This window comes from Danio rerio, chromosome 5 (genome assembly GCF_052040795.2).
Source record: "Danio rerio strain M-AB ecotype USA chromosome 5, GRCz13ab, whole genome shotgun sequence".
NCBI classification, from domain to species: domain Eukaryota; kingdom Metazoa; phylum Chordata; class Actinopteri; order Cypriniformes; family Danionidae; genus Danio; species Danio rerio.
In genome coordinates, this window is record NC_141025.1 from 8,517,501 (window position 1) to 8,534,481 (window position 16,981).

Sequence of the window (16,981 nt, forward strand, 5' to 3'; positions counted from 1 at the left end):
ACATTATAACCAGTGATGGGAATAACAGCGCAATAAATAAATGCCGATAATCCAATTCCAATTTCTGAGTGGATTACTCAGTTAGCTGGATTTAGTTCTTGACCATTTGACATGATCCAAGATCGTTTCGTTCTTCAAAACTGATCCGAGAGTTGTTGTCATAGCAACAGTTCTGGTAGCTCAAACCTGCTTGGGAGCAGGCTCATTTCATATAAACAGGATTAGATCGGATCAGTTCAAGCAAAGAAAATACTGAAAGTATGTGCCGAATTCTGATATTTTTTTACAGTACTTATATACACTTGGGAAAATAGTCAATATTTTATTTATATATTTATATATATAAACAAAGTTATATATATTTAAAACGTAAGCAATCTGCACCCCCGAAATGAAAGTACAAAGACTGCCACCTGGTTGTGCAAACAGAAAACGTATTGAAATGAACTTTTTAGATTGCTTTAGTACAATTTGTGTATGACTGTGACTGTAAAACTAAATAAATCTGATCAAGTTTTAAAATAAAAAAAAAACTGCAGCCTACTATCATTTATTAGACAAAAAACAAACTGGCCAGCACATTCAACTGTCCTCAGTCACAATTTGGCCATTTAAAAAATAATAATAATTCAAACATAATAATAACAACAACAACAACAACAACAACAACAACAATAATAATAATAATAATAATAATAATAATAATAATAATAAATAAATAAATAAATAAATCATACGATAATAATTAATTCTTCAGATTTTTTTAGCCTCTTTGGTTAAAAAAATAGTACATTTGAAAATTCCTGGATATCAACAATAGCCAAAATATATTCAAATTAATTTGTATGTTTCTCAAATTATCCAACAAAAATACAGCATAGGATAGTGTAGAATGTTTTATATTAATAATTTATCAAACTTAGTGTCCATTTTATTTAACATACAATTTGTAAGATTATTTTTAAAAACATTTTTCTTTTAAAAGATAACACTAGTTACTTTCCCTGGTAATAAGTTACTTTTATGATGATTTAACTAGGTTACTCACTCAGTTACTATATGTAAGAAGTAGTAACTATACTGTAACTATTTAATTTGTTTAGGTAATGTGCCCAACACTGATTATAACAATGCTTTTCTTCAAGCAAAGCCAAGAACTCACAAGAACAAACAAACAATCCATCAACAAAGACAAGTTATTTCACAACAACTTCAAACTGCAAACCAACAACAGCACAGAAATCACCAGAATAACTCTCGGTTTAGGCCTCTGAATGACATTTAGTGTTTTATTTCTCAGGTATTAGCATGATTTTATCAAGATATCACAATATATGAACCATAAATGCGTCATGTATTAATAACACGTGAAATCTTTAACATGTTAACGAAAATGTAGTAGAAAGAATCAATAAATAGTTACATTTTCAAAACATGTGAATCTGATGATATCTCAAATTTAGTGTTTATCACTAAAGTTATATCAGTATTAGTATAATGGAATAATTAGATGATATAAAAAAATTATATATATATATACACACACACACACACACACACACACACACACACACACACACACACACACACACACACACACAAATATATACAAATGGTTATTATTAGTTTATATTAGTTTTTGTTTATAACTATTCTCTTTATAATTTATTTTTAGATCTTATTTAGAAATAAATAGATATAAATTATAATTTATTTCTAAATATTAACTTTATATTTTAGTTTTAGATTTAATTTGGAAACGTGTATTTTTGTTATTTTTTAAAGTTTACTGTTTATTTTAGTATCATTGAAAAATTAGATGCATTAATAATTACAAAAATAGATAAATAAATAAAAGATAGATGAATATATGAATAAATGAATGGATAAATAAATACATAAATAAACAGATGAATAAATGAATTAATTAATTAATTAATGAATACAATTAATAAATAAATACAAATGGTTTTTATTAATAGTTTAGATTAGTTTTTATTTCTAAATATTATCTTCATATTTTAGTTTTAGATTTAATTTAGAAATGTGAATTTTTAATATTATTTAAAGTGTACTGTTTATTTTAGTATCATTGAATAATAAGATAAATAAATAATTAGATAAATCAACCAATCAATCAATAGATGAAAATATGGATAAATGAATGGATAAATAAATAAATAGATGAATAAATGAATAAACAAATAAATAAATTAATTAATTTATTAATTTATTTATATAAATAGTTCTTCTTAATAGTTTAGATAAGTTTTCATTTCTAAACATTCTTTTCATAATTTAGTTTTAGATTTAATTTAGAAATGTGTACTTTGGTAGTAAACAGTAAATTTTAAATATTATCACAGAGTTATTTAAGTATCACAATTAGATAAATAAATAAACATAAATAAATAAATAAATAAATATATGAACAAATGAATGAATGAATGAATGAATGAATGAATAAATAAATAAATAAATGGATGGATGAATGAATTTCTATATTATTAATAGTTTGAATTAGTTTTTATATCTAAATATTCTCTTTATATTTTAGTTTTAGATTTAATTTAGAAATGTGTATTTTTTTTATTTTTTTAATGTGTGTAAATCATTTTAATTTGCATTACATGAAACTGACAACTGAATAAATCCTTTTTTTTTATTCATTATCCCAGAAAAAGAAGACTGAAAAAATATGAAAATGAGTAACTAATAGTAATAACATAATAATAATTTAGTTGGACACAGTATAAATCTGTGACCGCTAAGATAGTGACCTGTATTACTGTCCACTAAATAAGGTATTTTGTATCTAATCAGGTTGTTTTTTGAGGTCAATGAACCTCATAGTTCATAAGGATAGTTCATCCATAAATGAAAATTTACCCACTGTTTGCTCAACCTCAAGTGAATCCAAAGCTTTGTGACTTTCTTTCGTCTGTTGAATATATGAGCAATATCACACGAGTAGCAGTGCGATAAGGCTGTATATCAGCACTGGTGGGATACGTGCGTTGGCATGAGGCCATAGGCCGAGTGCCTTAGCGTCCCACCATTTCTGATATACAGCCCTAGCACACTGCTACGAGTGTGATATTGCATTTATACAACAGTTCAACAACACAAACCTGAATATAAATAAGAACATTAAACACGGAGAGTCTAAACATTTTTTCATCAGGAACTATTTTCTTCCGCCATTCATTGACATCTGCAGCTGACGTCAAAACAGCAGAAGCCGTTACTAATTCACCAAGGACACTTAGAGCTCGTGTTTGAATGACTCTGAGTGATGTCAAAAAGCGATGACAAAACTGCTTACACTGTAAGATTATAAGGCTGAACGTGACATGAAATGCCATCCATCTACAGAGATATCTTCTTACGGTGTTACAGCCTACAGTATTTCTCTGTTGCAGTCGGAATTTCACAATAATTAACCCCGAAAATAACATCAAACGTCCCCTAACGTTACCAGACTGCTGTTGTGTTTGCAATAAGGAGTTTAGGGAGGTTAAGAACAGGATGCAGCGGGTTTTGGGTGGCCGCTTCGATCGGGTACTGTACCAAAGTTGGTAACCCAGGGGTGGGTGAAATTACGGGAGTTTTTTAGGAAGAAATAAAAACGGGATGGTTGCGGGAGACTGGTCTGAAATACGGGATACTCCCATGAAAAATGGAAGTGTTGGCTGGTGGGCTTACCAGTTTAATATTGATTTGATCTGCTATAGTTAGAAATCAGACTGTTATATCTTCTAAGCCAGGGGGTCTCAAACTTTTAAGCCCGGGACCCCCAAAATAACACTGCCAATGACTCGCGACCCCCACTACTTTCGTAAGTGGTTATAATCATACAAACGTTGCACACAACACTCACACAAACCAATCAGCCTATATAAACACAAGCATATTGACAACACAAAAAAAGTGCAACAGTCCCATATCATTTTTATTATGATTATTTTATATTAACCTCATCTAATTAGACTGGTGGGCACAATATTTAAGTTACATCCCAAGTCTTTTCTTGGTTTAATTTTGGAGACTGCCACTTACACATCATACTCCATGTTTAGTGTCCTGTATGTATTTTAAATGTACGCGAGTGCTGTAACGGTGTCAGAAAGTTTAGCTAGTGCTGTAGAATCTGGTGCACTGACGCTATTGCTTTGTCATTGCTTTGTCATTAATCTAATGTAAAAACCCTAAGGGTTGCAATCAATGTAAAAAAAAAAAATAAAAAAAAAATAAATAAAAAAAACCAAAGGCTGATGGCTTTTTGTTTGGATACTGTATTTTTTTATGTAACTATTTTTTATCTTCTGTAGGTTATGGATTAACAATGGTAATCATAAAAGTTTATTCAAAATTTTGTAAATCACCAAGCGACCCCCTCTCATTGTCCCGCGACCCCCCAGGGGGTCCCGACCCCCACTTTGAGAACCATTGTTCTAAGTGTATGGGCTTATTATGCGGTTCTGTCACCATCTTGTGGATAGAAAACGTAAATAATAATTGTAAATATTTTTTAATATAGGCACTATTCTTGCAAATAAACTGCATAGTTGCACTCTAAACAACTACATTCTCCACTAAAAAGCCTCAAAAGTATATTTTGTTGTCTAACAAAAGTAATATTTGTCAAACTGTAGCATCTCTGCTTGTTGCTGGCTGTGTGTGGGCGGAGTAATACACAGAGGTGAAGCGTGAAGAGGTCTGCGTGATGTTACTGGCAAAATATTGCACGGCTATCAGCCAATCAGATACCAGAACCAGACGAACTGTTGTATAAAATGTGATAATACGAAGATAATATTTTGATGAAAGCTGAAAACCTGTAACCATTGATTTCCATAGCAGGAAAAAAACAAATACAATATGGGAGTCAATGGTTACAGGTTTCCAGCATCCTTCACAGTATCTTCTTTTGTGTTCAGCATAAGAGTGAAAGTCATACAGGTTTTGAACAAGTGAAGGGAGAGTAAATGATGACAGAATTAGTATTTTTGGGTGGACTATCCCTTTAAAATTCTGCATCTTAATACAGAACTTGGTTTTGAGTCTCATTTGATCCGCATGATTGTAAACTGAAACCAGAGATTTAGCATACACTGCACAAAACACAGAAGAGCAAAAACACACATTAAAACAGCAGCACACAAACAGCCTCCAGCAGCTCAACACACCTGATGGAAACACACACAAGAGCTCAAACACACAGCCGGCAGGCACATAAACTCACTTTGTGGTTTTCTTTGCTGCTTCAGCCTCCTGAGCGCGATCTGACAGAATATAGATAGAGAAAACATTTAACATGACATGCTTTTGTACAGAGAAACACATGCACTCATCCGTTTCTCTCTCTGTTTAAAACAGCAGAGTTTGAATGTCAATTTCAAGCATAGCGAATCTAAAGTACTGAAGCTTTTTAAACACAATGGGCTGCATTAAGAAACAAGAGCAGAACGAATGTCTGGGTAAATGTTTTGTAAATAATTCTTTGTAAACAATTTCATTTTTTTCAGATGGATTATTAAAGGATGTGTTCTGCTTGAGGTTTATGGCCATCACTAACCTAATGCTTCAGTTTCAGTTTTAGAAAATATGTATATATGTATGTATGTACAGTTATGTTCAGAATTATTAGCCCCCCTGTTTATTTTTTTCACCTAATTGCTGTTTAGCGGAGAGATTATCTTAACATATTTCTAAACATAGTTTTAATAACTCATTTCTACTAACTGATTTATTTTATCTTTGTCATGATGACAGTAAATAATATTTCACCAGATATTTTTCAAGATACTTCTAAACAGCTTAAAGTGACATTTAAAGGCTTAACTAGGTTAATTAGGGTAACTAGGCAGGTTAGGGCAATTAGGCAAGTTATAACGATGGTTTGTTCTGTAGACTATTGAAAAAAAAAAGCTTAAAAGGGCTAATAATTTTGACCCTAAAACCGGGCTTTAAAAAAGAAAGAAAAGAAATAAAAGAAATAAGACTTTCTTCAGAAGAAAAAATATTATCAGACATACTGTGAAAATTTCCTTGCTCTGTTAAACATCATTTGGAAAATAATTTTAAAAGAAAAAAAATTCAAAGGGGGTTTAATAATTCTGATTGCAACTGCATGTATGTATGTGTTTATTTATTTATTTATTTTTATTTTTATTTTATTTTTTTTTATTTTTGCTGTTTTTATTTCTCCCAATCATGGATTTTTTAGAATCATTTATAACATTCAGCAAAATATGTTTTTTATTTTTTATGTATATTAATTAATACAATACATTTTTTTTTTTACATAAAAGTGTTTCTCTTTCATAATGAGCTGAATTACTAGAAAAGCTAAATAAATGACGTGGACCTAAAATAGCATTTTAAAATCGTAATATTTATATTGCAAATAAAAACAGAAGGTAAATTTTTGCCTCCCCAGATTAATTTATATGACAAAATACAAATAAGTAATATGAAAAAAAAATTATTGAACAAAGTATTTTAATCTTGCGAAATTCAAATTCTATCATTCGAAGACAATTTATTTATTGAATTCATATAATAAAATAAATAAAAATGCAATATTAAATTCTACAGATAAACAACCTATTTATGTAAACCTAATATAGCATTTTTTAACAATAAAAACTATGATTATTATTATTAATAACAAATATTTTTTATATTACAAAAATCATTATTATTATAAATCTGGTTATGCAAATTAAAACAGATGATTAATAATAATAATAACAATTCATTCATTTTCTTTTCGGCTTAGTCCTTTTATTAATCAGGGGTCGCCACATCAGAATGAACCACCAAGGGCATCCGCTGCGTAAAACATATGCTGGATAAGTTGGTGGTTCATTCCGCTGTGGCGAACCCAGAATAATAAAGGGACTAACCCAAAAAGAAAATGAATGAATGAATGAATGAATGAATAATAATAAATCTGGTGATGCAAATAAAAACAGATGGTTACTAATAATAATAATAATAATAATAATAATAATAATAATAATAATAACCTGGTAATGCAAATAAAAACAGACTAATTCATATAATGAAAAAAACAATATTTTCAAATGCGTGTCCCTGCTCACCGAGTTCAGATTCAGTGCCGGTGATTTGAGCGAGGATGCGGAAGGAGCGGGACTGTGATGTTCCCGTCCTGGGGCGCCAGTCCTCGGTGTCCTCCATGATGCGTTTCCTGCTGGCGTCACCATGAGTCGGGACATGATAAAACTCAATGTCTGTCTCTGTGATCGGCACACGGGGAAGTCTGAAAACACAGAGAGAAATACTGTTAGTCTCTTTATATACAGTATAATGCTGCATATCAAACACACAAAACAAGAAAACGGCTGCTTATTCCAGCTTTACCTGTTCATCGCAGGCTTTCTGCAGGAGGAACGAGGCATAAGAAGATTAATTAAAAAAAGTAAAGCATTTAAAATCATGATCAGATGTGGTTCATTGATGACACACACACACACACATTACTAATGTACTCACTTCAACACTGGAGGACCACTATGGAGAATGAAATAAAACAACCTTATTATACTGTTTTATTCTGCATTGAGTTCAAATCATCCCTTACAAAAAAATGTTACACACTGTAAAAAATATCTGTAAATTAGCAGTTTTCTGTATTTTGTTATTCATGTTTTTATTTAACCACATTGATTTATGCTTTTGAATTGAATTAAGGGACGTTGAGCTTTCTTCCAACAACTTTTAACCTTTAAAAAGTGACTTTTATGAACATTTTAATAGTTTAAAGTGTATTATACTTGCAATAAGCTGCCAGTACATTTTCTGTTATTTTACAGACTTATTTCTCTAAATATTATTTCTTATTTAATTAATTTCTTAATAATGCAATTACATTGCTTTATTTCAAACTACTAAATAGAGTTGGATTTTCAACATCAAAAGTGGAAAAAGCACAAATCAACATACTATATTGCAATTCACAATCGTAAATAAACAGAAAACACTGGTCAATCACGACGGTTAATAAACAGATATGTATTTACAGTGCATGGTAACCACAGTTTACAGTTTTTCTCAGTCGCTTTAGTGCATTTCTCACAAAACTATTTACATTTGCACAACAGGTCATGCATTTCTCAAAACAATTAGTCATTTGTGCACATCCTAGTAGCAGTTTCTCATTCCTTTCAACGAATTGCGAATGCTTTTGGACATGCATCAATTGCTTCCCTACAACTCTCTGCTGTTTATAACATTATCATCTGCTTATGTCATGTCAGTCAAAATAAACTAAACTTGTAAACGCTGAATAGTCATTCCATATAAAACTAATAGTCCTCATTTCATTACTGGAGTCATTACATATACAAATGTTGAACTAGTTGTCAAAATCTGTCGAGAAAATTTTATAAAACAAATTTAAATCTTTATTTTCCTGTAAATGTCTTTAAAATTGAACAATTTGATGAATGATTTACAGACCTGTGAATGTTGTAGGCTCAGTTCCAATGTGTACTGCAATATTATTTACAGTTGTGCACAGCTCTACCTAAAGGGAGTGTATGTTTAGGGTGTGTTTATTATTTTTGCACAATGCTGGGAATAAATTAGGATTGTAAAGAGCAAATTCAATAAACATGTGAAACACACATATTCAATGTCTTGTACTCAGATAACTCACTAAATGCAGTGATGTCTAACTTTACTGTAGTTTTCAAATGGCTGTGCTAATAGTATATAGTGCTGTCTTGAGCATTTTCAGGAAGTGTCACCAAAATCTGACTTTTTTTGCATTGAAAAAATGTACAGAGTAAACTTCATAATGAAAACAGGACAAAGCCATTTGACTATCTTGTTCATAAACAATGGTGTCAGGACTTTTTCCTTTGATGATACTGACACTTTGATTGATACGAATACTTGCTTTTGAGGAATTAACTATCCATTTTGAGCATGTAACGCGCTTTTGTAGGTTATCAGCTAGGTTTTGCAGTTTGTACTAATTGTTTTGGGAACTGCATTAACTGTTGTGCAAAAATGCACTAGCGTTGTGAGAAACGCACCAAAGCGACTGAGAAAAACTGTAATACGTATAATTACAACAATAAATAATCAATTAAATAAATAAAACGTTCACTATTTTCCTGTATTATTACCCAGAACAATTTGAAAGATTGTTGCTTTTGATTTGTAAAACTGTTTACAGTTTTGTGGTTTTGCACAATAGTTCTTCCTTTGGATAGAGCTGTGCACAACTGTGAATAATATTGCAGTACATATTAGAACTGAACCTACAACATACACAGGTCTGTAAATCATTCATCAAATTGTTCAATTTAGAAGACATTTTCAGGATTTATTATTATTATAATTTTTTTTTAAATAAAATTAGTTTGACAGATTTTGACAACTAGTTCAACATTTGTGTGTGTAATGACTCCAGTATGAAATGAAATGAGGACTATTAGTTTTATATGGAATGACTATTCAGCATTCACAAGTTTAGTTCATTTTGACTGACATGACATAAGCAGATGATAATGTTATGAATAGCAGAGAGTTGTAGGAAAACAATTGATGCATGTCCAAAAGCATTTGTAATTTGTTTGAAGGAATGAGAAACTGCTACTGTGATGTGCACAAATGACTAATTGTTTTGAGAAATGCAGTAACTGTTGTGCAAATGTAAATAGTGTTGTGAGAAATGCATTAAAGCCACTGAGAAAAACTGTGGTATATGAAAAGTCTAAAGTAGATCCAATTAAATGTAAAAGCATCACCAGTAGAGGGCGCTGCCGTTCAAGCCATAAACCAATCAAAACTGGTTCGAAATGAATCCTTTATCTATTTGAATAAGTTTGAAGTGTTACTCTCCATTTGGGAAAATCAAAAAACTAATTAGTTCATAAAGTTGAACTGCAAATAATACATCCATCTGACTGAATGTGCTGTAATCTTTGGAGAATAACACAAGTTCTGCTATTTTTACTGTGATTGTTACTGTCAGGTAACTGTAGTTTGACTGTGGTCATTTTTGTTTTTAACCTGTGGTTACCATAATAAAACTTTGTAAGGACCCAAATTAAAAAATGAATAAAACAAAAGTAAATATGGCTTCTGAAATGATGATTCATGCAAATTACAGATTTTTGTTGAACAAGACTAGCTTAAACTATTAAACACTGTTTTTATTATGGTTAAAAAAATTTAAAATAAAACTTGCAGGAAAAACAGCAGCTTAAACCCGTCTAAGAGGGTTGCAGACTGGACCTACAGTAGATGATTCCTCGACCTTAGAGGGGTTTTGGTCAAATCCCAGCTGGTCAAGACAAACAAACCAGTCTGGGAAACCACAGTGTAAAACAACAAGTTGACTCAACTTAAAATTTTAAGGCAGCCAGCTTCAGGACATTTTTGAGTTGACTCAACTTTCAACCCAATTACTGCACTTGACTCAATTTAAGCTGAGTAAACTCCTGAAGCTGGTTGCCTTAAAATTGTTGAAAAGTTGAGTCAACTTTATATGCATATATATATATATATATATATATATATATATATATATATATATATATATATATATATATATATATATATATATATATATATATATATATATATATATATTTTTTTTTTTTTTTTTTTCACAGAAATTCACATGTCAATGTATACTGCATATGAAATAAACTGCATGCAACATGCTCACAATTTTCCTGTGACATTTAAATCAACACTGTAAAACCCAACAATCGACTTTATCAAAAAAATGAGTGTAGTTAACTCAAAATTTCCTGACAGTTAATTCTACTCATTTGAAAAGAGTTTTGAACTCAGAGTTGAAGGTAATGAGTTAATTAAAGACCTCATTACTTCAACTTAAATGGAGTAAGTTCAGAGTACTCGTTTAGATTCGTTTTTCAACTTAAATGGTTTGTATCGGTTCCCTCAAGTGGTTTTGGTTGCCTTCATTGGGTTTTACAGTAGTCAGTTGGGTTGAGTTCTCCTCATTTAATGTGTTTTACCGTGCTCAAATTGCTTTGTTTACTCAAATGCATTAAGTTCACAGTACTCATGAGAATTAGTTTTTAAACTTAAATGGTTTGTTGGGTTTCCTCAAATGGTTTGAGTTGCCTTAACTTATTTAGTTTCACAGGTTTACAGTAGAGTAACTGTTGCAGCTAATGTATTTTGCCCTGTGTGGTTACCGTGGTAAAACTTTATATGGTAACTTCACCTCTAAATTTAGGGTGTCCAAATTTTCTCCTATAAAGGCCCAGAAACCACACTCTATTGATAAATGCGGGCAAATGTAAATATACCAAATAATAGTGCATTAAAGTTTCCATGGGTGATTTCCAAATATGTTAAAAAATAGCTAAATGTTGCTTGAAATATATTAACCAATGCAGTAAAAAAATCATTTTATAATGAACTTACAGTAAAAACCTAAACTCATTTTTTACACAATAGAATTTAATGCTAAATACACTAGTAAAGCTGAACCTGCCTTTGCCTTGATTTGCTCTATTGTCCATTATCCGTTAATTTGGAAAAAAAGTGGTTTATTTACAACAATTAATAGAAGCATTCAATTTCACTTTGCTTTTTTGTAGCTCAGCAATAAAACAAACAAATTTTAAAAAGTTAAAAATCAAAATGACGATCTCTGTTAAAAGTATTTCCCCATCATACTCATATATAATTCAAATGCTTGTGTGCATGGACAACTTTTTTAGTTTAGCTCTAAACGGACCGATAGAACTATTATTTGACCTTCTAAAACTATGTATTTGTTAAACCAATAAGGTGGCCTTTAAAGTTTTAATATCCTCAAAGAAACCGAAACATCTTTGTTGTCAAAAAAAAAAGAAGAAGAAATGTTTACCGTCTATAGTAATAATTCCACAAACAGATTTATTGTAGTGTAATTTCGTTCATCTTGTGTGGTTTCCACAAGACACAAGGTAACCTAAATTTAAATTATAAAAGTTACACAATACAGAAGGTAAAAGCTACTTTTAAGCTTTTAGTGTACTAAACCATGTGCACAGATAGTCCTATATACCAGAAAAATCAATCATTGAAGTTTTCAAATCTGCCAAGAAAATAAAAGAAATGTCCAGCAGATGGCGATGCTGCTGCACGCTGAATAAAACAACCTGAGATCAAGTAGTCAAGCTGATCTGATATAGAGTTTTCTGTCACCCTCCACTTTCAGTACTATCCAGTTTATTTGCCTGAATTGTCACATACAGTTGTTATGCATAGCAAACATTGTTTGTTGTACAATATCTGGGTTTAAGTTAGGTCTATGTTATTGAATTAGAATTTTTTCCATTTATCCATTTTCTTTTCGGCTTAGACCTTTTATTAATCAGGGGTCACAGCCGAATGAACCACCAACTTATCCAACATATGTTTTATGCAGTGGATGCCCTTCCAGCTGCAACCCAACACTGGGAAACATCCATACACTCCTGCATTCACACTCATACACTACGGACAATTTTAGCCGACCCAATTCACCTATAGCGCATGTCTTTGGACTGTGGGGGAAACCGGAGCACCCGGAGAAGCCCATGTGAAAACAGGGAGAACATGCAAACTCCACACAGAAATGGCAACTGACCCTCGATTCAGTGAACTTCTTGCTGTGAGTAGATCGTGCTACCCACTTCGCCACCGTTTTGTACTTTTATTTATTTTTATTAATATTTGTTCTGTTATTTTCTCTTTAATTCTTGTTTAACTGTCATAAAACTCAAATGAATAAATCAAACTGGAAAGTGTTCTTGTACAGGTCGTCCTGACCGTGTTAAACCTCGCCTGAACCCACACGTAGCATTCATAATCTGTCCATAAATCACCGCTGTCAGAGAGTGTGAAGAGAGAGCTGGCACCTCTCAGTTAACACACTGCAGTTACGTGTGTTTATAAAAAAACTGCTGAGCACTGCGATACAACATGACATGCACGTCATTACACTCACGTCAACACACTCATGCAACACACACTGATGAAACTACGAGCCCAGCTTTGCTTTGCTTTACTCAAGTGTGCTCTGATTTAAACTCATCACTTAATCATTTTCTTGTCGGCTTAGTCCATTTATTAATCGCCACAGCGGAATGAACCGCCAACTTATCCAGCACATTTTTACGCAGCAGATGCAGCCGTAACCCATCTCTGGGAATTGATTTAAATTCATTACTGATAATGATACTAATTGTGCCATTTTCTTTAAAAATGCAGTAAGTTTTGATCTTATAGTACAACTCTTACTGTATCCTACAATAATGGTGGATTATTCTTTACTATGTAAATATCACCAGTTAGATAAATATGGTGATTAAAAAAACACTGATATACAGTATATATCAATAATATAAATCAATATTCAGTGGAATAACCCTGATTTCAATTCATGAAAATATGTTATTCAATTAAATAAAATCTAAATGTCAGCATTTAAATTTGAAATTTAGATTGCAAATGTTACATTTATTACCATAAAACAAACACTATAATTTATTTACACAAATTCACGTCTAGTAAATCCTGTTAATCCAAAGAAACTGTTTGAATAAATTTACTAATTTTGCAAACATTAAAGGAACGTTATTGCAATATTGTGGTGGCACTTTATAATAACTACACTATGAATCATTTATTAAGCATTAGCAAATCAATGCATTAATAGAGGTTAGTAAGTAGTTTATAACTACATCTACAAATTTTATGTGCTTAATTATTTTTTTTAAACTTACTAAATAGAGTATTGCAATACCTACAAACCAGTTACTTAAGCATGGATGGTGTTTCTTTATAATGCGCAAGTAAATGATTAATAAACTTTTCAGATTAACATTTATAAATTTGATTATTCCAACCCAAGCTCATTCTGCAAACGTAGCCCCGTGGACGTTTCTGGAGACCGCGATTTACGTGGCCGGAGGTATGTATGGAGGAGGAGCCGGCCACGGCGACGACCGGGATCGAGTCCGGGGAAGAGCGGTTCAAGAAATCAGGTAAGATGAAAAACAGAATCCAAAAAAATAAAAGCCAACGAGTTCGCAACGGGGCGAGATCCGAAAACGTGGTCGAAATCGTACGCGGGCTTTTACTTTTTTTTTTGGATGGCTTTTGCAAATCGTCGCTTGGGTTTAGGGAAGGAGGAGGAGGAGTGCGGCTTGGCCGCCCGGTCGATCGTTCAGTCGTTCAGCCAGTCAGTCGGACGGACGGCTGCTCTACATCGGCCTCCAGCGGCTTTTCATGCGAGAACAGCGTGTGTGCAAATGGTGCGCGCTCCCGAAACGCAGAAAAGCGCACACAGCGGCCTCTCGCGGATTCGCGAAAACAAAAACTGCTCGAATACGTACCTCCCGGGACATATTTCGCGGTCTCCAGAAACGTCCGCGGGGCTACGTTTCCACAATGAGCCCAGCTTGGATTATTCAGTCATTAAGTAATAATTCATTTGTATGTTAATAAATGCTTTCTTAACTCAACATCAACATCCAATCTAAAGTGAGGACTATTTATGCTTTATAAATCCTTTTTAAATGACAATTAAAGACAGCTAAATTCTAAAGAGGAAAAAAGAAAATAAAGGACTTTATTCATTTCTATTCATTTCAAGATAAACAATGAAACTGTATCACATGAAAAATAAATCTTTGCATTCGTATCTGAAATAAAAAGACTTTACAGTTTAAACATCGCTAAGTAACATTGAAATGTTGATTCATATTACACTGTTAAGTTATATAGTTGTTTTGTCCAATTTTACATTATATTTTGACACTCCTGCTATTCAGCATTGTTTAAACTTTACAGTAATTTTACTCTCTTAGATTAGATTGCAAAAACTTATTGTTAATTTGATACTCAAAATGAGAATTTACTTTTACGGTTTGTACTGTTTTTTTTTTAAATAATTATTTTTTAGGGGTTTTCACCTTTATTGATAGGACAATGGAGTTATAGAGACAGGAAAGTGTGGGGAGCAGAGATAGGGGAAGGATCAGCAAAGGACCTCGAGACGGGAATCGAACTCTGGTCGCTGCAAGCACCTCAGTGCTATGTGTCGACGCACTAACCACTAGGCTATTGGCGCCGACGCCACCGTTTTTTTACCGTAAGTTTTATGGAATTATTTTTTACAGTGGACATATTTATTTAGTTTGTTAAGCTTAAAGATTTGTTTTAAAACTATTTCTGAATTCAGTTCTAATTTCCAGAAAACTAATAAATGAACAATAATAACGAAGTGTGGTCAAAAAACTGAGTTATATCCAAACACACATGCCCCATGATGCTGACGTCTCCAAAACCTGACAGGTGGACAAATCTAAACTTGTTTTTATTAAAACAAATATAAATTAGCATAATATAAATAATACTACTACTATTACTTCTACTGTTGTAATAATTGTTGTAAAATTTAATGCTTGAATTCTTTTTCATATGTAAAGGTATTGCTGTACATCCTGTGTGTATTAAGTAAGTGTTTAAGGCACAAAACTACCGCACTCTTAACAGACAACATACATCGTAACTTTTATTATATGCCTAAATAACAAGATATATAAATTCGTTTAAAGATATATAATTTGAATGGTTTACTAATCACTTACTTACGCATCATGAATAATTTTAGAAAAAACTTCTTAAGTCACTGGTTTGTAAATATTGCAACACTTAATTTAGTAATGGAGAACTAATCATTAACAAAATATGAAAACACAATCATTAAACACTAGGGATGTAACGGTATCAGAATTTCACGGTACGATAATACCTCGGTATGAATGTCACGGTACGGTATTTATTGAATCATTTACAGGAAAAAACAAAACTTATGAAAATACTCCAAAAAAGTGCCAAAAGTGTCAATGACCTACAAATTAGCCATCTATCTGTAAGCTTTGAAACAGGAACTTCAATTTTAATAACAAAAAAATATTGAACCATGTAAAAAAATAAAGTTTCAATTTAGTATTGTTGAAAACTCATCACATTCAACATTTAATCACTCACTCACTTAGATAGAGATGGGTTTAAAGGGAAATTATCATATAAATATAATCTGGTAAAAGCTGGTATCTCTGGGTATTTACAATGTCCCCTGCAACAGAAAAAAACCCTCTCATTTGGGACTGAGGTTTCTGGGACAAGAGAGATATGACTTGGCCCAGGTTGACAGCAGTGGGTAACGTTGTGCATTGTCTTTCCCCCACTTGAGAGGAAAAACCATGAGTGAGATAGAGGTCTCATGTCTGCATCAATCTGAACAGTGTGCTGACAACACCGCTATTCAGTAAGTGCGCGACAACACAGCTGATAAGAACTCGCGCGACAACACCGCTATTCAGTACACGTGCGCGCGCGGCGACAACACCCCCTTTAGAGTTTTCCAGCTCTTTTTCATCCCCGCTTCTAGCAGCACTCTCCATTTCCGCATTACTGGATCTGTAGCGACAACAGACCGCAAGGGATGATGGTCAAGCCTGGGCTGATGGGAATTGTAGTTTTCGCTACCTCCCGTTCGCTTCATTCGCCTGAGCAAATTTTCTCAGAAGACCTATAGTTTTACCGAGTCATGCGACTACGGTAATATCGAAAAAAATTTATATTGCGGTATGACGGTGTTTACAATACCGTTACATCCCTATTAAACACTTTATACATGAGCTTATAGTTCAAGATTACAGCATTTGTAGCTGTATATATAAACTGCTTACTAACATATTATAACGTAAAGTTAATGCTCAACAAATAATGAGTTAATTATGTGGTAATGCTTAATAAATAATTATAGCGTGTTATTATAAAGTGTTACCAATTTTATTTATTTGCTCCAATATTGTTAAATAGACATGGCAACTCTTTTCTACGCATATAAGCTACTGTATATATTGTCCGTGAAATGTGGATTGGGTTTAATTCTTGAAATCAAAGTGCTGTAAAGACTATG

At 32.3% G+C, this 16,981-nt stretch overlaps 1 protein-coding gene and 1 long non-coding RNA gene across 17 annotated transcripts in view; both read right to left on the reverse strand.

Annotated features, from left to right (window-relative positions):
- pdlim5a (PDZ and LIM domain 5a) overlaps positions 1-16,981 on the reverse strand; it is a 134,749-nt gene that overhangs the window by 32,090 nt on the left and 85,678 nt on the right. For 8 of the 15 annotated variants that reach the window (XM_087251668.1, XM_087251667.1, XM_087251672.1 and 5 more), the window contains exons 6-9: positions 7,522-7,539; positions 7,390-7,407; positions 7,110-7,288; positions 5,246-5,285 (exon numbers count right to left, since the gene is read on the reverse strand). In XM_087251668.1, the coding sequence (XP_087107794.1) occupies positions 5,246-5,285; positions 7,110-7,288; positions 7,390-7,407; positions 7,522-7,539 (255 nt within the window). 15 annotated transcript variants of the gene reach the window in all.
- On the reverse strand, positions 10,651-16,754 carry LOC147843834 (uncharacterized). Of its 2 annotated transcripts, none has more exons than XR_015490931.1 (3): positions 15,131-15,762; positions 14,439-14,923; positions 10,651-13,932 (listed from the first exon to the last, which is right to left on the reverse strand). It is a non-coding gene; the product is annotated as an uncharacterized LOC147843834 (long non-coding RNA). The 2 variants fall into 2 exon arrangements; XR_015490930.1 differs by having other exon boundaries at positions 12,567-13,932; positions 14,431-14,923; positions 15,362-16,754.